This window comes from Parambassis ranga, chromosome 10, assembly GCF_900634625.1.
Source record: "Parambassis ranga chromosome 10, fParRan2.1, whole genome shotgun sequence".
Lineage (NCBI taxonomy): Eukaryota > Metazoa > Chordata > Actinopteri > Ambassidae > Parambassis > Parambassis ranga.
This window is the reverse complement of record NC_041031.1, coordinates 16861268-16885760: the sequence shown is the minus strand read 5'-3', so window position 1 is coordinate 16885760 and position 24493 is coordinate 16861268. Positions and strand designations below refer to the sequence as shown.

The 24493-nt window shown below is 39.8% G+C and overlaps 1 protein-coding gene across 5 annotated transcripts in view; it reads right to left on the bottom strand.

Moving 5' to 3' along the window:
• The window catches only part of diaph2 (diaphanous-related formin 2), a 327687-nt gene that overhangs the window by 198137 nt on the left and 105057 nt on the right, over nt 1–24493 (bottom strand). For 4 of the 5 annotated variants that reach the window (XM_028415521.1, XM_028415525.1, XM_028415523.1 and 1 more), the window contains 9 exons: nt 21325–21433; nt 18372–18482; nt 17150–17262; nt 13736–13852; nt 9840–9958; nt 8950–9014; nt 8078–8182; nt 4078–4140; nt 680–1048 (listed from right to left, as the gene is read on the bottom strand). In XM_028415521.1, coding sequence (XP_028271322.1) covers nt 680–1048; nt 4078–4140; nt 8078–8182; nt 8950–9014; nt 9840–9958; nt 13736–13852; nt 17150–17262; nt 18372–18482; nt 21325–21433 — 1171 coding nt within the window. The remainder of the gene's footprint in view (nt 1–679; nt 1049–4077; nt 4141–8077; nt 8183–8949; nt 9015–9839; nt 9959–13735; nt 13853–17149; nt 17263–18371; nt 18483–21324; nt 21434–24493) is intronic. The other variant, XM_028415524.1, reaches the window with a different exon arrangement.

The window sequence follows — 24493 nt, the reverse complement described above, 5'->3', positions numbered from 1 at the left end:
TATATAATGTATCGTTGAGAAAATAAAAGCTCATTTGGTACTCAAACAAAAACAAAACAAAAAAACAAAAAACTGATGGCCTTTAAAAAAAGGTTATATGTGGCTTGACCCCAATAAAACCATTAAAATAACTGGCCCTGCTAACATGATGTCAACAGAACTAGTCTGATAGTTTGTTTACAGCCAGTAATTGGAGACTAAAACCCAAGGTCACACAAGTATCAGTGAAGAACCATTAAATTAATGCTGAGAACCCCTGGGGCAATGGATAAATTATCTATGGTAAAATAAAGCCCAGATCCAAGAGAATGCCCCATTGAAATTGTATTCAAATGTGATGGAACGCTACACAACCTAGGCTTCATTCAATTATGCTAAGAATGTGCAAATCCAAGGACATTTGTGCAGTGGAAATTGTTTACTGTTGAATCCTTGAAATGGGCGCTGAGTGTGGAATAGTCTGGCCTTTGGCTGAACGGTTGTTTGACTAGATTAAGGAGTGAATTTGAATAGAGCTTCATTTAGACTGAAACATCAACTTTGCATCTTCTCACAGTGTAGTGGCTTACAATATCCATAATCCACTAAAGCTAGTGCAAAATGTGTGCATCTATGATAATAAAACAACAGAATAAAATTCCTTGACTGCATAATACTTCCAGTGTTTGGATCTCCATACCTTTGTCCAGTTCACCCTCTTCATCACAGCTTCAGGCTTGTAGGTCTTCTTAACCTCCAGTCCATAAGGCAGCTTGACAACAGGCAATGCAGGAGGTGGTGGAGGCCCACCAAAGCCCCCGAAGGGTGGTGGAGGCGGCGGGCCACAACCAGGGGGTGGCGGTGGAGGTGGAGGTCCACCACCTGGAGGTGGGGGCGGTGGAGGCGGTGGTGGAAGTGACGCGTGACCAGGGAGAGGGGGTGGGGGAGGAGGAGGTGGGGGACAGCCACCTGGTGGGGGAGGAGGGGGTGGAGGAGGTGGTGGTGCTAATTTACCCCCTGGTGGAGGTGGTGGAGCTGGAGCTCCGGCTGCAGACGGGCCTGCTGCGATCTGCGAATACAGGACAGAAATGTCAGCGATGAGACTTTGATCAAGTCTGCCTGTGTTTAAATTCACACCTGAGGTGAATGTTAAGATCTTTTTTTTTTGTGCAGTGAAACTTAATGTACAGAGTGATGATTTATGACTGACAAATGAACAGTAACCACACTGGCTTCACCCTCCTGCAGCAACTCTTTCTGGATGCAGAAATATGCTACTACTGTGAGCTGTTTGCTCTTTGACCTCAAACCATACAAACATGCAGCGATTTATGTCTGTTGCACATCAACAGGTCATTCCACCAACATGCATATCAATGCATGAATTTTGTAGCTTATTTATTTTTCAAAACTAGACATCATTTACATTTGGTTTGTATATTTTAATATTATTTTATTGTAAATGCATTGCTTGACTTGCAGCAGTTGTATAACTTCATTTAACTATGTTCACTTTTAGAGCAGATCTAAATACAGTCAATACTCATCAATTAACATGTAACTACCAAATGTATATCAGTTTGCTCATTTAAGACACAAATTCAGCTGATTTTGGGGCAATAATAGAATCATAGTCAAACAATTTTCTGCCAAATGCTCAGTCTGCGGTGTTCATTAACCCTCGTAGATATGTACGCTAAGCAAATTGTTGGAGAAAACCTTGAATGATTACTGTTTTAATTCACGAGATAAGAAGTGTTCATTATAAGTCCTCACAGTGTTGGGCTATTAAACAGTAGACAGGGATGTAATTATGACCTGAAAAAGATAAGACAAAGTCTTTCAGTCCTTTGACATGTCAACACTATCAGAGCACAGACACAGGTAGTTCCAGAAAAAAATATGCAAATACCACAATTACAGACGCCCTGGCTCTGACAGGGTTTGATCTTCAGAGCTGATTAGATCCTGCCTTTTACCAAAAAGCATTTCCACTTGCACTTCTCATTTCCAAAACCAATTCCCCACAATGTGCATTTTCCCTCAGTCACTTGATTGTGTGCATAAAATGTAATTGGCTTCATATTTAAAGACATTACGTAGTGTTTCATTACATAATGGCATTGGTGGATTGTTTATTAGGTTCAAAATTAAAAAGGTGTTCTACTAGGAGCTTCTTATGCAGATTGCCCAGAGCTCTTCAGTGAAAATCCACATCCAATGATTACATGTCTGTCAATCTTGAGCCCTCTGTGGTCCGTTTCTCTTTTAAGATTAATATGTGGGAATGGAAGCAAATTAGCTGCTAAATTAGAGCGCAGTTGTTTCCATACTGAGGGGCCCTCTGAGTCTAAATCTCTCTATCCACCTCTCTCTGTTGCACAGCAATAATAAGCCCACTGTTCCATGGAACTCTTGGGATACAATACTGCTGCCAATGGCATTCAGATATAAACATCCCCAAAACGTTTACACAGTATATAAATAACTGATTTTGGGCATTTTTGTGTGATTCATTTGGGACAACATCAGATTTCATGTTCCGCATTGTAATTAAGTAGCAGTGTAATATAAACTATTATACAAGGATATTGTACAGATAGAGGAGCCAAGATCATATTAATAAATACATGCAAGGGGTGATTGATACATTTGTAGAAGGAACTTTTGTGATATTTCATTTTGTGTTATTAAAAAACTGTTAATCCAAGTAGGCGGACAACATCAGCCTTTGTGCAGTTATCTGGTCTAAAGTGCTTAACATCAAAGGGGGTCCTTGATGACAAGGTGGCAACTTCAGAAGAAAGTGTTCCGTTTTACAGCATGGTGAAGAAGGGGCCTGTTGAATTCAAATGTGGTGAAGAAGATTAACACTGTCATCATCACCACAGAGAAGACCATTAACAAGATCCATGACATGAACTCCAAATGACCGTTGAGGTGTTGCTTGCTGGGTCTGGATAGAGCTCCAACTTGTTGAGAGATGGGTTTGACTGAACATGTCAAGGTTCAGCGTGGACCCAAAACAATCAGATCAATGAATAAACAGAGAAGGTGACACCCTCTGTATTCTAAGTGCTGCTGGTGGACTATTAGGAAGGAGGTCACACTATTACAGGGGCTTCCCAGGAATATGGATCTTAACTGATAACCAATACCTGCCCTGTTCACCTGACCAAGCACCCTCTGAACACCACATCTTCCTGGAGATAAAGAGGAAACACTTTTTGGAAGTCCACAAAGAAGAGATCTGCATGTTCCATGGCAGCAGGACTTAATTTGTATATGTATATGAAGCTGTTTTTTTTTTTAAATTAATGTATTAGGTTTTCTAACATTTATTCTTGATCTTGACTCAGAAACCTATCAATCACCCTTTATTTAGTGTGTTTCACCAGTCCCAAAACAATCACTTCCTATGTTATGTCAACTGTACATTTCCAGTGTATATTATGCACAATCTTATAATTGCATGGTTCTTTTAAATGCTGATATTATTCAGAGCCCATCTGGAGCTCTGTCTGAAGTAGAGAATCAGGCCGATACAAAATTTAACCCATCCAATTTGGTTTCATACTCTTCTGGACTCAGTGGGGAGGTCAGAATGGCAGGTAATTAACTCTGAATGCTGTGTGATTAAATCTTTGTGTCAATCTCATATCTGATGGAGAAATTCAATCACAAGTGTTTACTCATGAAAATTGCTTTAAACAAGCAGGTAATTTGTGTCTGGTTAAAAACAGTTACAGTTTACTGTAGCTTTTAATTATCAAAATAAATATCTCAATCAAATATCTAAAGAGTTTAATTATTTTAAAGCTTATTTGTTTTTGTGGGATTAACAAATATGTGTCATTGTGTATGGCATAAAAAGAATGAAGAGACTTTAAAAAATACCCCTTAAATTTAATATTTAATGCATAATATACTTCTAGGAACATGCAGAGAAAACAGAGGGGACGATAAGCAGTTCTAGGATTTTCTCCAACTAAAGAGCTGAAGCGGTGTTAACGCTGCATTTCTTACTACTAACTTGGATTTGCAACATGCTAAATGTGAGATTACGTCAAGGGCCACACATGCAAAGAGGACACCCACCTTGGCTTCAGATTCCCTGATGAGTCTCTGAGCCTCTTTGAGCTTGTCTTTTTCAATAGTTAACTGTGCAGATAACAACACACACAGACACACACACACACACACACACAACACCACAGAAAAACAGACACGCATGACAAAAGACACAGAGGGGTTCAAAGAGGCACAGATGGGGGGTGGGTTAGATAGACAGAGAAGAAGAACTGTAGTACACAAGAACAGGTAGAGTACGGTACTCACACCAAACACAATAAAGATAGAAAAAAAAGAGGCAAGCACGGAGGATGTCTCTTACACAGTAAATGACAATGGTAGTACAGTGTTATATTCCCATTTCATCTGGATGATCCATCTGATGTGCGAAGGCAGAGTGTACTGTACTTTTATACCTAAAACAAGATGTAATCTATCTTCAAAAGAACATCAGTGTGGAGCAATGACTGCATGAAAGGAACAAGGCACCGCATCACTGACAGTTGGTGCACCTTCAAAAAAACAAAAAAAACCTTCCTCCATTTTTTTTTCTGTTCCTGGCATAGCAAAATACATTTCAACTCAACACTCTTAGATGTGTGATGGGCATTGATTTCACTGTGCAGTCTTTGTTTTAGAAATGTACCCATTTTGCTTTGATATTTCACTCTTGTGCAACCTTGCCAAAAGAAAGAAAAGAGGATGGGAACACATTGTGCAGCTGAAATGTAATATTTTTATGGAGTCATTTCTACAGAACACATCTTACTATGGACTGCAGAAAACTAAATATTTAATGTGTATAATGGAAAGGGGGGGATGGAAATCTTTGCTTGTGTGTCTTAAAAAGAACTTTCATTCTGTAAAAAATGGTAGAAAATGGTAGTAAAGTGCAATATTTAAAGCAAAGAGAAATTTTATTTTACACTTCACCCATAGGGATTTAAAAGTTAGAGGCTTTCAGATATCAAAGTTTCAAAGAACAAGCCAGGAAGAATTTAGCAAGAGAACTCTGAACTGCTTTCAAAGATCAGCAACACTCAGTTAATGTAAGGATAAATGTATGACACAATTGATTTAACTGTGTATTTTTGGCTTAACAACTCAACTGGCTCCCCCGCACATAATAAGTACTGCATTATGAATTCTGCTGTCATTATTAGTTGAGTCAAATTCTACAATCAGCTTAGGTAGAAGGGAGCCAAAGACAAAGAGAGTGGTCTACTACACCTCCAGCTGCTCTTGGGGGTCATGCTGGGTCGGCTACAAGACCGCCAGGTAGTTAAAACCTATTAACGGGATGGCGCCGAGTATTCCAATGCACGTCTGCAGTGCTACATTATTCATCACATCCAGAGCCAATTCAATGAATAGCTTCCATTTTTTTTTTGCCTTGAATGGTTGCGAGCAAAGGTTTGGGGAAGGGTGGAGGAGTGCCACTTTGTTGTGATTTCAATGTCCTTTTGTTGATGTTTACAAGCAGAATCTCCACTCAGCTCAATTGGGAGATAATCAAACAGACACATCAAACAGACCGCTTGTTACAATGCCAAAGTTCCAGGGAGAAAGACTCTCATTAAATGTGCTGGTTCACAAACAAGGTGAAGAGTAGCGACTCAGGCATGCATGTGTTTTAATATCTGACAGGAATTCAGTCTGGAAGATGAAAGGTTAGGGTTAGCTCCCACTTCATTCATATTCAGCAAAACGCCAGCGACGGCACAGCTGCTTTGATGGACAAACTGAATGCGTGTCCACACACCGATTTAAAGGTTCTGTGCTCTCACAGTTAATGGCTTTTCTACAGCGCTGTGTCAAATGTGGAAAAGGCTGCAAAACATACTCCTACAACCCAGTCTTCCTGAAGTAGCACAATCATAACTGCCTGTGAGGATGACACTGTTGTTTTGTTCACTGCCTGAGGTAGCAATCGAACCGTCTGTGCGAACACCTGCCTGAAATAAGAGGTAACTCTGGAGTTGTTATTACCAAGACTGCATATTTCAAAGGATTTCTGAAAAAAATCCCCTATATAAACTTCCAATAATTCATACCATTAAAGTGAGTAACCATGTTTATTTCATGCATTGAACATATTTAAGCATAAAGAATGCCTTTTTTTCTACCTACAAAACTGCGGAGAACATCAAGCCTTCCTTGTAGTGAAATAAACTTATAAAATTGGGTAATTAAACTTGTAGTGTTGAACGCTGGAGCTTTAATAGCATCTATACTAACAGTTTATGACGTTTTAAAAATCTCCCCACCACAGACATACTTGTCCCTTTTATATAATTTGGATGCTCTGGGGAAATATAAGTCAGTGTCAGCATATCGGCCAATACTGCCATTTCATTGTCGAATAGCTGATAATTACAGACACTATATAACCATGGATGAAGCATACATCACCCGACCCATACGTTTCTGAAGAACAGTCTTGAGTGGAGCATGTTGGAGCTGAGACAGGCAGTCGTGAAAGTGGGAAGCTTATAATGTGAGACGGCACCTGCCAGTCATTCAATGTGGTCACAAACCATAATTATGCAGGTTTAAGCTTTAATATAATTAACAAACGTGAGTTCATTTCTGAACCCCAGAGGTTGCTGAAAATCCATTGCAAGGCCAATATCTGACAAAGCTGTTAACAGATAATTAACGCATCATTCTTTTGGCCATGATAATAATGCAGTTAATCTAATATCATAACAGCCCCATTCTGAAGCACATGTAATATTCCAAAGTCCTTAGGGTCACAATAGTCCAGGGTCCTGCAAAGCAAATTACATGTTTCCTAGCTGAGGTTAATGTTGATGTTGATGTGTGGCTCTCCGGCAGTAAGGGCTCTTTGAAGGAGCATTGAGACAAACAGGGGGAAGAGAGGGTTTGACTCTCCAGGGCTTCTCTACTCTACACTACCTGTTAATGCACCACAGTCAGTCAGTCTTCAAAAGACACGGGCCTGCAAGGGGATCGCGAGGGGAAGGTGTGCTATAGCGAAAAAAACATTTGAAAACAACATAAAAAAGCTCCAACCAGGGAAAAAAAAGGGGCACGCTAAGGTAACACAACCTGATGCAAAAGCAGGGGAGAGCAAAGAGGCAGAGAAGGTGGAGAGGAGCTTCTGATTCTGATGGTGTGATTAAAATCAGTGTGCAGTAATTAGAAAAAAAAACTGAGAAGCAAGCGTGACAGCTCACAGGCATATAAAGAGCATGAGTGAGACACACACACAAGTGACTTTGGCTAGGACAAAGCTCATACTACAAAACAGATTGCTTAAGGCCTGCAGTAATAGAATGATACAAGTGTGAAAATTCACATTGACTCTCGGATCACATGTGTAGGCGCAGCTTATCAGACGGTAAGTGCCATCATAAGCAACAGAAGATGAATGTTTGAAAGAAAAAGGCATCGCTGATATGGATGTAGCCAAACCATCTTTCAATGCTGGTTTATATTAAATTCCCAATGCAGGGAGGCAAACTGCCCTTTTGTCCCAAGGTAGTACTAAAGTGTCTGAAATTGGGTTAAGGGGGAAATAGCAGTCATTTTCTGTGCTCAAAATGGAGGGGTTTGCCTGGGAAGAAATGATGTGCAGACCAGGAAAAGAAATGCAATCCATCTCTGTGATGATAGAATTTCATAGGAAAAGCTTCAATAGAGCAATTTGCCCATATAAAGAGCTACAACTTAAGAAGGAGATTGACCCTTTATTAAATCAAATGTTCTTGCATGGATGATAACTCCCACTTACAACAGCTTCACATCTGTAAGTGGGGTAGAAAGATATCTTTCTGACTACATCAAACCTTTTTCGAGTGGTGCCATTACGTCTCAATGCAATGGTTTTAAAATAAACATTTTTATTTGTATGATTCCCACTGTTTTATTAAGAAAAAAAAACTCAAATGATTATAAAGTGCTTCTGCTTTTTGCTGCTTTTTTGGGAAACATACAGTATAAAGACCTCCTGAGGATGTAACACTGTTTCACAGAGTGGTGGGACTTTGGTTTATGGATTTACCTGGGACTCCAGGGCCTGGATCTTCCCCTCCAACTCTTTGATTCTCTCTTCCTTCTTTTGAGACTCGGCCTGTGCCTCCTGCCGCGCGCCGAACTCCTCATCAAACTGCAAAAGAAAGAGACACAAGTATGTGCAGATAACAAACAGGTGTACGCTGACGTAAACACACACATACACATACAGGTTGGTGAGCGGCAGGGTGTCCCCAGAGACTGGCCACGGGGCACATCAACAGACACCAAAACACGCTGTCTTACACTCTCTGGCCGATTTCTATTCATAGCCCTTGTGGCCCTAGAGCTCTGTTGTCCTTTGTCTTTGTTTCTGGCCTGGCTTTCATGTATGTTGATGGATCTAACCTTTGCAGAAACTAAGCCATGTCGCTACAATGACTTCACGGGCCCAGCAGGGTGCGTGATGGGATGGTGGGACAGGAGTCTTAAGAAAACAACATTCCCAGAACCACCACTGCTGTTTTCAGACAGCAGTAATGAGGCTCCATAAAATACATGTTGTGCTTCAAGTGAATTGTATTTTTGCGTATATGAATATTATCATTATTAATCCATAAGGCAAGCAATCACCTTGCATTAAAGCAAATCTAAAACAAAGTGAGAGCTTAAGATGCAGAGCTGAGTCAAAGCAGTCGGCACATAATTTAACTCTGCACAAGCACTGTGCACAAATAAGTATACATCAGAACATCACCATTGATTCTTGTAATGCAGATACGGATCATGTAGCGTCACAGCCAGGTATTGATGAGGGCATGGAAAATCAATAGCTTGTCTGGGAGCTCAGAGGAAGAAAAAAACTTCCCTGATGGGAGTTGGCCAACCAAAAGGGGGCTGCTGGAGTGATTAATGCCTCACCTTTTTGGAGTACTCTGCAGCCTTCTGTTCACTCTCTTCAACTTTAGCTTTATCCACGCACTGATCTGAAAGACATGATTGTCAGTGCATGATTAGCTCCTCATAGATAGATAGATAGATAGATAGATAGATAGATAGATAGATAGATAGATAGATAGATAGATAGATAGATAGATAGATAGATAGATAGATAGATAGATAGAAGGATGGATCGAAGGATGGATCGAAGGATGGATCGAGTTAATGTCAAAAGTACTGTTATTTTATAAGCCGACAAGGAAATACCAACAATGAACAACGGTTGTAGACAAGAGTAACAAGAGTAAAAACATTATCACTGTTTTTTTCTTTGTGCCATTATTTTTTGAATAGTTTGTGTGTTTCAGTACATTCACAAATCACATCATTTACAATTAAGGTGTAAATTATTTATCACATATTATGTAACACATTCTAATATGAATGTGGATGTGGGGAAAAAAACATTAAACAAAGCAAAGTGAAAAGACACTTTTCGCTTAAATATACATGTGGATGTTTATTCAACCAACCATAATGCTAAAAGCTGACCAAATCTCAGTACAAAAGTTTGTAGACTTCTGAAACTTTTAATGACCCTATGGCTGGCAAGTCACAGAGGTGTTAGTGACACAACAGAGTGACAAAGTTATTTATTTCTTCTCTCTGAATGTAAAAACACATTAGAGATGCAGTGCAAATAGACGATGATTCTGCAAAAACAGCACAACTTAATTAAATTCCCTTTGCCAAATGAGATTCGGTCAGTTTCTTTATATTTAAAAATATATATAATTAATAATAAATAAGTTCCTGTTTTAAACACGCCTGGACAACAACATGTGAAATTAGTAACAAATTAAAAAAGTTACCGATCAGATGGGTAAAGTCCACATCCAGTCTTTTACTGTAGCCAAAGTCAGGGTCCATGCCATTGCGGTGTAGCACCACCTGAGACACACATTCTTCTATCACCTTGTAGTACTGAGGCCTGAGAGGTCAGAAAACAAAGCAGAACAATTAGACAAGCCGCAGAAAGATATGAGTGACACAAACTCTACAAGGATAATTAACCACAAATGATTCTCTTATCCGAGCTAGAGGTCACAAAATGCCATGTCAGAAAGGGTGCTGCTGGAGAAAATAGGCTCCCTATTAAATTTGATCACTTGCTTCACCCCTATCATGAAATTAGCAGATTAATGGCTACACCGAACCCAAGTAGGTGTTAGTCTGTTCATTTCAAGGTGACTGATGGTAGCCAAGGCTACGCTTGCCCTCTTGCATAATTTGCAATCATCTTTGCCAATTAGAGCAACCATAAAAACCCAAATGTAAATCTAATCAGTGTAACGTGTGTAATTGAAAGCACAATGGTCGGGAAAACATGTCAGCCAGTTAGGAGTGTGACTGAGTGCTTGGTGTTGTCAAGCAGGGTGTGTGAATCAACCACCATACAGGTTGGTATGTGACCTTTTCTCCGTAACATTATCAACTTTAATTGCAAGTGACATTTAGCAAATACAATGTTCAGCTTCAGCTGAACTCCAAACTGAGAAATAATTATTTTCCAAGCATGATGTTGACCAAAAGTTGATGTTTGAATTTAAAACTTAAACAGGTAATTTAAAAAAAAAAACTTCTTTGAAAGTTTAATGCGAGTGAACTGACTATTTTTTAAATTTAAACACAGGATCAAACAACCCACAACCAACTATTGCTCTTTTACTCAACCAAGCATGAACAATGTTTGTTAATGTCGAATGAAAAACTACGAGCTCTGTCTTTGAGACAGCTCAAAAATCCACTGCTTACTACTGGTACTGTTGAAATTAGCATCAAACAGATAATATAACATAATCATAATCAGCCACAATATAAAGCTGATTAGGCAAACAGCCTTTCAAAAGGAGGCCACAGTGAAACACTGGTGATTTAATGATCATGTGAACTTTCTTCACCTTTTTTTTTTTTAAATAGAAACTGTACAGAGATGATGCTTTGTTCCTGTATGTGTTAAAAAGCACACGCAGGGCAGCATGCTTTCATAGGGAGATTATGTTTCTTTAATTTACATAAATATGGGTTTATTTTTTTTTAAATGTTGTCTTTGAAAACCTTTGCATAATTTTATACCCTGAAGATGACAAGATAACAGTCTCTATTAGAAAAATCCATAAAATCCCCATACAGTAGATATTCTGGTGTAAACCATTTTTAGTTTCCTGAGACTCCTGGTTTATATAATGAATAATTGAAAATCTGTGATAGCCAAAAGTATGAGATTTTATGACAACTCTGATCCAGATAAGGAATTCAAACTGTGATCAAAGCCTGTCTGTCTGATGGCTGGGCATGAAAGCATTAAGGGGAAGAAGCGTTAATGTTACTAAAATGTAATAATTGACTTTGGCAGGCAGAACTGTGAACAAAGTGTCTCTTGCCAGGTGGGTTAATTGTGCCCGAAACGACAAAATCCAGCAGTGTATCTGAGTAAAAAGGAATGCATGTGGTAAAGAGCACTTTGTTATAATCAGACATTAAATGGAAGGAAGTTTATCTTCAAGGCTTTAACTCTAAAAATTTGGAGCTATGTTTGATGATACCTTGTGGGTGGACAGACCATATCATGTTATGAACAGAAATATGAAAGAGCACAAAATTCTGAGCCAAAGCAAATAAGAATAAATCAGCATTTAGGTGTGCTGTTTTGAAAGCATGTAATGCCATACATTAAGATTGAGCTGGTGGATTCGCCCACTCATGACTGGAACAAGCTAGTGAAAGCTCGCACGTCGCCCTGCATGGCTTAAGCACTGTGGCACTCGGCTTACAACTGTCACCAATGTACACCACATTATTATCTCAATAAGCCGGCCTATTTTTCCCTTCGTCCTCCATCCTCCGCCACCACCGAGCAGATAGGGGCTGGGTGGAGATAACTAGAGACGGGGAGCGGGTGACCCAGAACTGTCAGGCCCCTCCACAGTGGGCAGGGCTGGGCTCCAGAAGCAAGCATATGTCCCCTGTATCATTCCCCACCTCTTCTTTTTTACTTTGGCACTTTCATTTCTTCCAGTGATAGCTCGCAGTTCAGCACAGCCCCAGCCACTTGATCCAGCTCTGCTCCACATAACCAGTGTAATCCCCATATCACCAGGCTCCAAAAGAGCAGATCTGCTCTATATTTACTGGGTGGGTTTGATGTGCTCCCATTCATTAGGCTTGCAGTGAGAGATTAATTATCAAAAATAAACCAAGCCCTAGAGGGGAGAAAAACAACTAATGTTGTGTTTGGAGGAATTACAGTAGACAGAGCAGTTATACTATAGTCTGTCTTATTATTAGAATACTAATTATAAGTGTTAATAAATTAGCATTAAATATTGGACAAAAGAATCAAGGTAACTACTAATTCCTGTGAATACAAAAACAACACCGATCATCACAACTGAAGGATTTCCACCAGCACCTCCCATTTCTTTAAAACATGTGGAAATCTATACTATTTCCCATTTTAACACAATTTTGACCCTAAACCTTAAAACTGCCTGAAAAAAAAAAGACAGATAGTATCTATTGGAAAAAGCAGCATGCACTGCAGCACTGTGTCTTCCATCATCCTAACTCCACAGCAGTGATGTATGGGGAATAAAATGCCTCAGTCATAATGCATTTCTGCTGTTAATGTTTGTGTCTGCACATGTGCAAGTTTCTCCTTGCATTTGTTATGAAGGCTGGAGGAGAAAATCAAAATCAAAAACACATCTTTAAAAAGACCATCACTTTTTCATGAGCATTGATACTGATCCCTTCATACCACTGGCTTACAGAGGCGTGTGTGGACAGTGTAGCTGAGGTGGACATGGCGATACTAGATGGTTAATGTGAATTCTATTTCTCACTTCCTCCGAATAGATGAAGAATACATTATTCATAACTCCAAGGGAACAGCAACTTGTCTATGTTAAATTCATCTTCCTCCTCTCATCCTGCCTTCATCTTCCAACTTTCTTTTTTAAGTCTTATTTCTGCAAAAAAGGTCTGACACAGCAGTGAATTCATCAGTGTCACTCCACTCAGATAAGTGGTGACCTTACTTTCTAGTCAGGCAGCTGTAGTAGAAAGTAAACAGCACAGTTAAAAATCCTAATTTTCTCTTTTTTACATATGTTTATATGTCTAAATAACACAATAATACCCAAATCTTTACTTATTACTTGTGTTTTTTAGTAGCGAATAAAAGAAGCTGCATCCCAGCTGAAAATTGTTGTTATGCTCCAAACCAGTGGCAGCTGCAAGCTGTTTTCTCTCTGTGTTGTAGCATTTCACAGTGTGAGCTTACACAGGTGTGGCGATAAGTTCAATATACTTAAAGCTTTTTACTTCCAGAGGTCAGCGAAGCAGCTACAAGATGCATGTCATCTCCATAATTTGCACTGCTTTTAATTAAAAGACTGTCTTTACATTTACATACTGGCAGTTTAAATGTTCACATTTGGCCCTTAGTTACGGACACAGTTTGCCTCCAATTACAAATTGCTACCAAAAAATTCATTGTTGGTCAGAGATAGACAGACAGACCCATAGGGCATTAACGACTTCCTGCAAGTAATGGACAGGGCTAGTGTTAGTGTTTTTTTTTTCCATATCAACTTAAAAAAAAAGGCCCTGAAGCTACAGAGCACACTGACAGAGAGCATCACAGCGTCAGTCAATACAAGGCCAGTGGTACATAAGAAAAAAAAAAAACACACACTGCACTTACCTGATGTAATAGTCGTTCCTGATGAGCAATAGGTGCTGAAGGATTGACAGGAAGTAGGCTTCTGAGTTGGTGTCTTTTACCATGTTGGACAGGAGATGGTACACCTCATTCATATCAGTGCAGAAGCAAGGTTAAGAAAAACAACTTTAGCACTGAGTCACATTTTAGTTTTTAAAGTTATTTTGAGTTTATTACTCACTCACTTCAGATTTATATTACCCCTAGTTTTCACTATAAACACTTATTTCTCCCAGTTTTTAACTCAGGATTTCTGACAGGTATCATTGTACAAAGGCAAACAAAGACATATCCATTCTCTCTTGGGGGAAGCTAATACAGTGTAAACAGCTAACTCGAGGAGGGGCAGATTGGCAAATGAAGAATACTCCCTCTGGTGTTCCTGTCACTCCAGACCATGCAAGACAGAGGAAATTAATTACATGGAAAATCTCTGAGAATGACAGGGATCTGATCATTTGCAGAGCAAAAAAAAAATACGTCTGAGATTCAGTTCACAGATTGGACCTGATGTGCGCTCAGGACTAAAACTTCATGTTATTAAATTTGCAAAAGTATTGATTATGTGTCTTATATTTTCTTTCCCCAGGAGGAAGCAGTGATGGCTTTGACATCAAAAACAAATGTTAAATTTAGACTGCCTCATTTTTTTCTCAATGTGGAAATATGCACTATATTGCTTGATCAGTATTTGTTACTGACACCACTAATTAAAAGAAGTACACAGCGCTTGATATCAAAATTAGTGACTACTGCAATACATATTCTAAGGTCCCATATCAAAGCCCTCTTTATGAAGGCTTCCACGTGTCCTCATGTGATCTCTGCACAACGGTTCATTCCACCATGCCTGTAAACTTCTGGTTTTAGCCTGGTTCCTGTTGGTGTCTGTAGCTTTAAATGCAAATGTGCTGCTGCTTCCCGCACTCTATTTCTTCTTTGTTTAGATATAGAGGCTTTGTCATTGTTGCTTGTACCATTTATATTGCAACAGGAAAACCAACCAGGTTGAAGTTAAACATAAACATTTGAAGCAGTCTGGGGTGAGGCTCATCCCCTTTTGACATCATAAAGGGATGCAGAAATGACTAGCTGCTTCAGACACATCCTTTGTCATCCACAGAGAATGAAAGAAATGAGGGGATGGTCTTATCTCATACTTCTTAGGTCTCTATACACGCTAGGGAAATGTAACAATAGAAAAGTTAATTTTGCATATGTCCACAGTGTAAAAGAACACAGGAAAGGACTGTGTTCAAGGCAAAATTCAATTTTTATGTTAATGGTTAATTTGTTGTACAAGATCAGTTTATGAAATATTAAATTTGTGTTTCTCAAACACCTAATAGTGTTCTGAAAGTGTAGCTCTAAGAAATAAAGCACTGAGGAAAATGAATGATTTGGAGTCTATTTAATTTGTTTGCTGTAAAAAAGATGGATTTCCCTATGGAGCTTCATCTTTTCTGAAAAAGTGGAATAAGCCTCTCAGAAATGTGCACACGAGCAGAAGAAGAGTATAGCGAAGAAGCAGCACTGTTATGAGAGCAGAGATGTAAACCTGATTGCCATCTTAACATGAAGTGTAGATCTTGATAAAATATTTACACAGAACTAGGTACTGACTGCAAAGCATCCCAGTGACATTTACAACACTGTGACACCATATGCTGTGATTCCCCTCCTTCCTGCTATCTGTACAGAAAACACCAGTTAAATGCAGAAACTGACTTATGATTTGTAAGTGGCTGAGTTAGCCATCAGTCAACAATCTGCACATACTGCAACCAGAGCAGATCAATTCTTTTAAATACTGTCTGACACTTTTCCTATTAATTTCAACAATGTCTGTAATTAAACTCCCATTCCGTATCAAAAATTTTTAGAAAAACACGGATGGGAATACAGCCTCCTCTAAAGTATCATTTCCTTCCCTTGCATTAGCTAAGTGTGAAGCCTGGGAGAATTACCAGTCCTGTGAGATTCAATTATAGCCTCGCCACAGCAGCATTTGAGAGGACATGAGAAGGAGCTCACACTGGGAAAGTATCCAACTAGCTTCATCTATCACTAAATTGCAGACACAAACCTAATGTAAAATGCCAATCTATTCAATGGCACCCCCACTGCGCTCTCTTTCTCACTCTCTCTCTCTCCAAATAATGAATAAACATGAGTGGCAGTCAAGTGTGATGTAGGCCAGTCAGTGGTGGGGGTCAATCAATCACCATTCCACAGCTCATTAATATTTATTAAGGGCCTAGAGTCACCTCCTCGGCACCTGGACCTGGGCCGGACACAGAGGAGACGAGCCTTTTCAGGTTAATATTCATGACACTGGTGGGAGAAACAAGACACATATGTGATGCTCTGCTAGTAGAACTACCTGCCTGATACCATGCATATATGTGTGTGTGTCTGTGTGTGTCCGCACACAACAAAAGGGACAAACGTAGGCCAGCATCCGAATTATGCCCAGATCAATACCACATTGTCCTTGGAAACAAACATTGGGCCTTCTCATTTGTGAACCTGCTCAAGCACATCATTAATCCAGGTGCCCTTTTTTTCTTCTCTCCGATTTCCTTCCACACACACACACAAAAAACCTCCTCCCATCACCTACATGTGTCAACAGAAACTGTCACTCACAGTAGCACTTTGTGCCCATTCTAGAACTGTGGGATTTGGTGGAAGAAAAAGGTTGTGGGAATGAACATCTGCATAACAATGTCAGAGTCGGGTTTGTCTGCTCACAATGTCAGCCATTCATACATAGCCTCAGAGAAGATTTGTGAATTATTAAAGGGTTCTCTTCTCTGGGATGCTTGAAGAAAGTTTCCAACTTGGGACTAAATTACTTCTCACCTTATTAACTCCCACTCTGAGTGTTTGGACTTAAATGAACATTCATAGAGAGCTAGAGGTCAAAATTCCCATTTCTAAATTGAAGCGGAGAAGTTAAGAAGAGGCAGTGCCATATAATATGATACTAAAACCCTGCATACAAATATTAATTTACTACAGTGTGGAATAAGTGGTAGGGCCGGGAACTCATAGGCCTTCCTTTTGAGTTTTACTACAGTCCTACTTAACCCAATACTAACAGAAAGCACATAAAGTAAGGTGTAGATGGAGAAGAGGAGAAGAGTAAATAAAAAGAAGTGTGAAGAGGTCAAAGGTTAAGATGACAGGGTTATTTACCTAGTATACCTGGCTGGAGATGGAGCTGGATATTGTGCTCTGGCTCCTCTAATCCTTCTCTAATGAACAAGCCCATGAGGGGGCTTTAGCCTGTAAGGCTTCACCAAACCCACAATATACACTCATCTCTCACTGGTAGATCTGCAGACCTGTTCATCTGTATATGCACACAGAGGGGGGAACAAAAAAGGATATTCCATCTCAGCGCGAATGTCGTCCAGGCGATGGGAGAGTTCGATGGAATCCTCCTCCTTGTTTTCATTGAACACCCTTAGCTGGATGTCCAACTCCTCTGTCTCTTTTAACTCCTGCAATGAGTAAGACATGCAGCACATAGTTGAGAATGTGTTATAAGATTCACACCATCATCATCATCATAATAAACAGTCGCATGTAGCGTAAACTGATTTGCTTTGTTATATCTTGCCAGACTTTTTTTTTGTCACCATCACCAACTAGATTTATTCTGAAAATCTGCAGCACCATAATTATTAGTTTCCCTGTTCCAGCTGTACTGAAAACTGGGAACTGAGCTGCCCTGAACCTTTTTCACTAAGTATTCCAGACAGTACCAATTCCTGCACACCTGTTCCAGCCACAAGGGGCTACCGGGGTGCTCTTTACCACTTCTCTATGAATCACCGGCAGTGGAGTTTACAGACGGAGACAGGGCCAAATGTAACCCAATTTCTGCAGGTATCAATCACCCTGTGCCGTTTTTTGGGCGCGCCATCTGTCTTCAGCAAGCAACACTTGTTCAGAGGGAGGTACACAATGGCACACAAAAAAAAGAAAAGAGGAGAGGAGAGCCGCACACGGCCGTCAAGGACTATGAGAACAAAAAAATTGTGCTCTCGTTTTCAGAAGAGTTTACTATTTCTCTGCTACGCTGACTCCTGAGCATAACTCATAATTAGCTGAAACAGTGTCTGAATGTCGGCATTCAAAGCCGTAAATGTGGCATTCATAAATGACTGTACACAGAGACTCTTTCATATCAGGGGGCAGAACTGAAGATAATTAAAGTAATGACAGTAAATCAACAGGAGCAGCTGGGATGACTTATTAACAACTGGCTCTGTGACATGCTCACCCCACTTGCGACAAACAAGAGCGTGAGTGATGAGTCGGAGCTCGTTTGCCTTCGGCTCGTGTGAAGATGTGTAAGGTTGCTGATAATGATGCCTGCGTGATGAGGTGCAAGCGCTGCATCGCATTTGGCACAAGTTCCTACCACTGCTAATTAAATTAATATTAATAAAAATATTCATACTTCTCTGTGTGTGTGATGGTGCCTGGTTGTTATATAAACACAAATGTATAAAAGCAATCTTTGAACCTTCAATTTGGAAAAAAAAGACTGTTTGGCAATTAGGCTAATTGAATTTTACTGGCCAAGTGTTCTCTGATAACTCACAGGAAGGATCTTCTTGAGGCCGCATCTTAAAAACTCATTGCGTAGATGTATCCGGAAATCCAGGTCATCAGGGGAGGTGACCAGAGCATTGATCAGCTGCATGCAAGCAACCTGTGGTCCAAACAGACAGAAAGATAGAGGGAAAACAGATGAGAAAGGATACACATAAGAGACATTTTTCTGCAAAACACATCAATAAAAGATTAAGTAATAAAATCTGAAGTGTATGTTTGGTTGTTGTAGGGTAAATGTGTGTGTTTTTGTGTGGGATATTTTGCTCTAAATTCAAAAAAGAGATGGTAACAATCAGGGGGAAGGGTAGAGAAAAAGAGAGAGAAACCAGACAGAAGATGGTAGAAGTCTGCTGCCCGATTGACTAGGTGTGCATTATTAATGGATTTATTGGTAAGGAAAAAGCCTCAAAGTGTGTGTGTCTGCTCGGTGGGTGGGTGGATATGCGGAGGGGGGGGTTAAGAGGAAATCGCTGATGAATTATAATGAGCAGTAAGGTGTTCCAGGGGAGTAAGCCTCGGATAAGACAGTTTTCCTTGGACAGTCAATCGATAGAAGGCTGAAGGATTCCCATGGACAATGTGAAATGCTGCCTTCTGGAACCTTGACTCTGTGCTGTGGGCTTGAATGTGTTATTAATAAGTCACAACAATGGTGATTTGGTGTGATTTCCTGGATCGGTTTTATTATTTTTCAGGGTTAAAATACGCTGTTTGGTCTAATAGTTTTAGCAGAATCAATACACACATACACACACAATGTGTGAGCTGACTTCATCTGTCGCCTGAACATTTTTACACAGTTTTGTTCATTAATTTAAATGAAGTCGTAGTTTAATAGAGCCACAAAATTAAATACAAAAAACATTAATGCTTTAAGTTTTGACACCAAAATAGTCCTTTTCCGTAGCAGCAGTACATGTCTGTTAGCCATTTTATATAGGGGAGAAAATGCTGTTTAATGACACCGTATATTCTCAGAGGAAAGTTTGTTGCGGTAAAGGATGCAGCAACATTGATGCCAGGGACCATGAACATGGCAGATTTCTCCATGTTTGTGAAAAGCCCGAGGGCCTTGAAATAAGATCTGTGCATTGAAACCTGACATTTTACTGTATCCACCAGAGGCCAGACACATAAAAGAAACTCCACCAAATCTTCACAGAATTCATATGAGTGAAGAAAGCCATGGAGTTCATGAAAAATTCTTTCTCTTCTCCTACATACAGATTCATACTTACATCTAGTATACCTAAGTATAAATAGGAAGCCATTGCGTAGGTAGGGAGGGGTCATTATACGTGTAAGGTTAAGGGGGCTGCAGCGGTGCTGTAGGGGGAGCGCCGAGCATCGTAATTAAAGGCAATACTGTTGAGGTGTTAAAGTTGAAATACAGCAATTCCCACATACTCAACAGACAAGTGTACTCAGAACCACGGTAAAACACATTTTAATGATGTTAGCATAGTGTAGATCTGCACGTTTTGGAGCTTAAAAAAATCTATTAATGTCTCTGAACCCCCTGCATCAGTGATGCATTTTAATTTACTTCAATTAAAGGAGCTTCATTTCATTAAAGGCTTTAAAAGAAAAAACTGGCTCCTAATAAAAGAATTTCTTTTCCACCACCCGCCTCATCAGTTTCCTTCATGACTCTTCCTTCATGACTTCTCAGTCCCTGCAGCTAATGTAATTCCTTAAGTAATTTGCTGCTTTTGGCTTGTCAAAAACATATTTTAAGTGGTGTTGTTACTGCTGTTATATAGGTTTTTTTTCCTGCTGCTGAAGAAAACTAGTGGAAATGAGGAGAGGTGCGGTGCTTTAGTTGCCCTTTCACAATGATTCCTCTGAGACCCAACTTGACAGCAACATGGAAAAAAGCAAGAGGAAGTATTTGTAAGATGTGTGAAAGAGGAAAAAAAGGCTATGAAAGGAAGAAAAAAGTAAGAAAGAAATAAAGAAGGTACAGTATATGGTGGAACTCAACAACGTTTTTATTATAATTTTCTGTCGTTTGAAAAAAAAAGAATATGGAGAATAGAATAGAGAAGCTCGGTGTAGCAGGTGTTTTTGATTAAAGCGGCTCATGATCACATTCCATCATGTGCTGGAGGTGCTGTAAGGTTGACAAGTGGACGTGAAGACAGGAACAGCGGAAACACATATAAAGACAGCAGGCTGAGGCACTGTGGACCCCACAGTGACACGGCTGTCAATTTCAGTTTTGCCTGCATCCAGTGTCTTCAGAATGAAAGAGAATTTGTGTGAATGACAGTGTGACAGTGTAACTGTCCACTGTGGAGAAAACTGTAATAAGTTGCTGGCCTCTTTACTAGTCTGGGTAGCATCAATCGGATCACAGAATAAATGCCCTTTAATGAATTGTGTCACATATTCTGTTAGATTGCTGAGTGAGTAAAACATACTTTTGATTACTTTCACTTTGTCCTAGATTATTATTTCATGCAAGACTGTGAATGAACGTGGCATTCACAAAATAATGCGACCCAAACAGAGTTCCACTGATGTTCATGTTCAATTTTTCCTACAGCATCAAGTTAAAAAACAAAACTGAAAAATGAACTACCATGCTATGCTAACAGTAGCCAGGCTGATCAGCTGACAGCTGAGCTAAGTTTATAAGCAGCTAATGTGAAAGTACAGCTATAGCCACTTATTTTTGTGGAATAATGTAGAACAAAACAATGTAATCTGTTGGTTATGAGGACATAACTTTATTTTGATAATCACTTACTGGAATATTAATAGGAACAAAGTAGAGAGTCATGTTTTACATTGTAAATACAAATATTCCTCACTGTTGCTGCAGGGTTGCTGTATTGGATGTTTGAACTGTCACTGAATAATTAAATAAAAGGACGAATGTGACGAATGTACTGTGAAGTGATGTAAATGGACTGTTTGTTTGTGTAATTTCTAACCTGCAGCTGCTGGGCCTCATGGTTCTCCAGTCCTTCAACTATTGGAGCAAACCTCTCTTTATTGTTCCTCTCTGCAGCAATTGTCATGGCAGCTAGAATCTTATCCAGGCTGGAAGGAAACACAGAGAACAGTGAACAGGCAAACACAAAAGTCAACAAACTCTTTTATCACCTCACTGACAGGACATTTACTCACAATTTTCTGCTCAAACACCATGTATCTTATCTTCCCTGTCGTTGTGGACATTGACTCGGGCCGGTCTTTGGTCACTCTAACAAATGCTGCTGCTTTCCCCCTCTTTGTATGCAATCTACTCTATTATTGATGCGCTATCCAATTTTGACTTCATCTTGCTAGACAAAAACAGGGTTTTACTGCAATGCGTTAAGTTGTCAAAGCAACTGTGGGAGAGTGTGTTTGGCTGCAAATTATTGCAGGGATAGTCCAACTGTTCAAAACCCATTCATTGTGAAGGTACGGTAAGTAAATTAGAAGACTTGCTTAAGGTGGCTTAGCTTAATGGATGATTGAACAATTTCAGCCTTTAAACTGTGAATGGAAGAATCTGTGGTAAACATAAACACATACACTCACACAGGCCTGCAATAAAAATACACTGATGTCTTACAAGCTAGTATATGTGAACCATAATTCACAATATGTGCAAATAATAGTCAGCAGCAGGTGGTGCAAGGCTCTATTTGATATTTTGACCTCATCAGCTGAGAGGTTCTCTGTCTTCAAGAGTTCTATTCTCATGAGTACAAAAGTCAGTCACACAAGACCTAATGTAGAAACCCCAATTTATGTGTGCACAAACATTTTTATGTTTCATCACACGTGTCACATAAACTTGCTGTTGTCACTTTTATTATCTCGTAACAACCCAAACAATGACATTTTCAGGATTATGGAACGTTACTGAGATCATGCGTCTGACCTGTTAGAACCGCGTGTGTGAAGTAAGCCTGACACTGAGATAAATGGAAGGGCCGTGCTCTGTGATAGAGGTTACAGAGTCAGAGACAAACACAGGGAGCTGCATACTGAGCAGCTTTAAAGCAAGTTCAGACGCTTCAAAACAGGCGAGATAGATCTGCTTAACTTGTCGTGTTCCCTTTTGATGCTGTCAGCTGAAGTGGGTGTTGAACATGAGCCAGCATCACAACAGTGGTTGGCGGAGAAGTTTTTGAGCGAAAAAGTGACACCTCAGCTTCTTTGGCTGTCATTTCTGCAGGATATGGACATTTTAATGCAAAGCTGCCATTGTGGCAAAGATCTCCATGTTTACTCGACCTATTCCTGAACACTTTGAGTGACAAGAGGGAGAAAAAGTGAAGGAGGGAGATTTGTACTTTCTACACACCTTGTATCTGCTTAAAATAATAGTGGTGTTTGTGGGTGTTTTTTATGCAAGCAAGTCTATACCTACTTTTACTTACTTTACACGCAGACAAACACACACACACAGCCTGTTTTAAACATTGAAAGGCAGGATTGTAGCAACTTTCCCAAAGTTTTGGGCCCGTTGTTTTATAAATGTACGAGATTTTTGGAAATTGCCAATTCCTATGCATGCGCTCCATGTTTGTTCTCAGTAAAAGCCTTTTTTTCTGAGAAACTATGCCCATACCTTAAAGGGATGACTCCTCTGACTATGCCCAAACTCTTCCACTAACTGTGTATGGCTCTGTTATGATTTACCCATGACTGTTAGATAACAAAGAGTGTAAGAAGTGAGCTGCTCAGAGAAGACCTTGAGCCTTCCTTCAGAGACTTTGTCTGCGTGTGTGACTGCTCCTTCTTGCACTTGAGTGCAACAGTTGATTCTCTTTGATTATTCCTAACAAGCCCATATTTCTATTAATAATAATTGTCTACCTGTCAACTGAAATGCATCAAATCAGATTTCTGCCATAACAATGCTTCATTAGGGAACAAGAACCTCATGTAATTACACATAACATAGTGTATAAATATGAATTCCTGAAGACACAAGTTATCCTTACAATAAGAGGTGTAACCTGATAATAAGCACAGTCTTAGAGTATGTAAGCGATGGGAAATGCATTGGGTAAAACTTGAAACCCTTTTTCTGAAAGCATGCACAGTAAGGGTCAGCAGTACAAGCACAGAGGCCTGTTTGGATGGTCAGAGATACGAGACACATTGCTGAACTCAGCTTCTCAAAACAGAATTTGTGGGTTTGTTTATTTCCTCCACTGCATACAGACTGACTTTGAAGTGCCATTGTTATTCTAGTCTGGCCCTGTGGGAAACAATAAAAAACACTCCCCTAAATCCAATTTATAAGCTGTCAGCCAGGTTGTGTCCGTGGCAAACTACACTGAGTAGCTCAACACATTAAACAGACCAGGTGACCCGACAGATCTCCACACCGAATGAGGTCATCTGTAAACGCACTATATGCTCACAGTGGTAAATATACAGTATATGCATGGGGTGCGATCTCTGTATGTGCACACGCCACCCAGTGAGAGCAGATTGAAGCAACAGTCATGGTGCAGCATTCTCTCTTCTGCTCACTGTTTCGGAAACATTAGTGTGTGTAAACACAGCAGAGAGGGACCATATGTCTTTCATTGTTACATTGTTTTTGTGTGAATTAGGATTTCGAAAGGGTGTTGTACTGTTTCCATATCAGCTGTGATTTACTGGGAAAGATGGGGAAATGTGTTCCACCCTCAACTCTGAATAGTAAACTTGAATTACTGCCTCATGGTTGCATGTCTCTCCCAACTAGTGAGGCAGCCGTTTACAGCTGCAGGTCTGATATAAAATTCATAATAGTATCATAAATCATGGTGATATTCTGTATGTAGAGGGGATTTAATAAAAGAAGTGTAGGTGAAGAACTATTTTTGTAAGACCACGGTGACTTTTTTAACCTTTGACACCAAAAACCCATTAGTGTGTGGTTGAGTCAAAACTGTTTCTGCACTCACAAGAATGAGATGAATGGATAATACTGTCCATGATATGCATTTGTTCGGATATTTTGTTCACTCATTATGGCGTTGTCAACTAGTGCTGCCAAACCTGCACTTTTTGAGAAAATGGCAGAAGTAATGTATTTTTAATGTATCAGATGCAATCTGTGTGGCCTTGCATTCTACAGTACTATGGGTTAACACCGTAGCCTCTAAC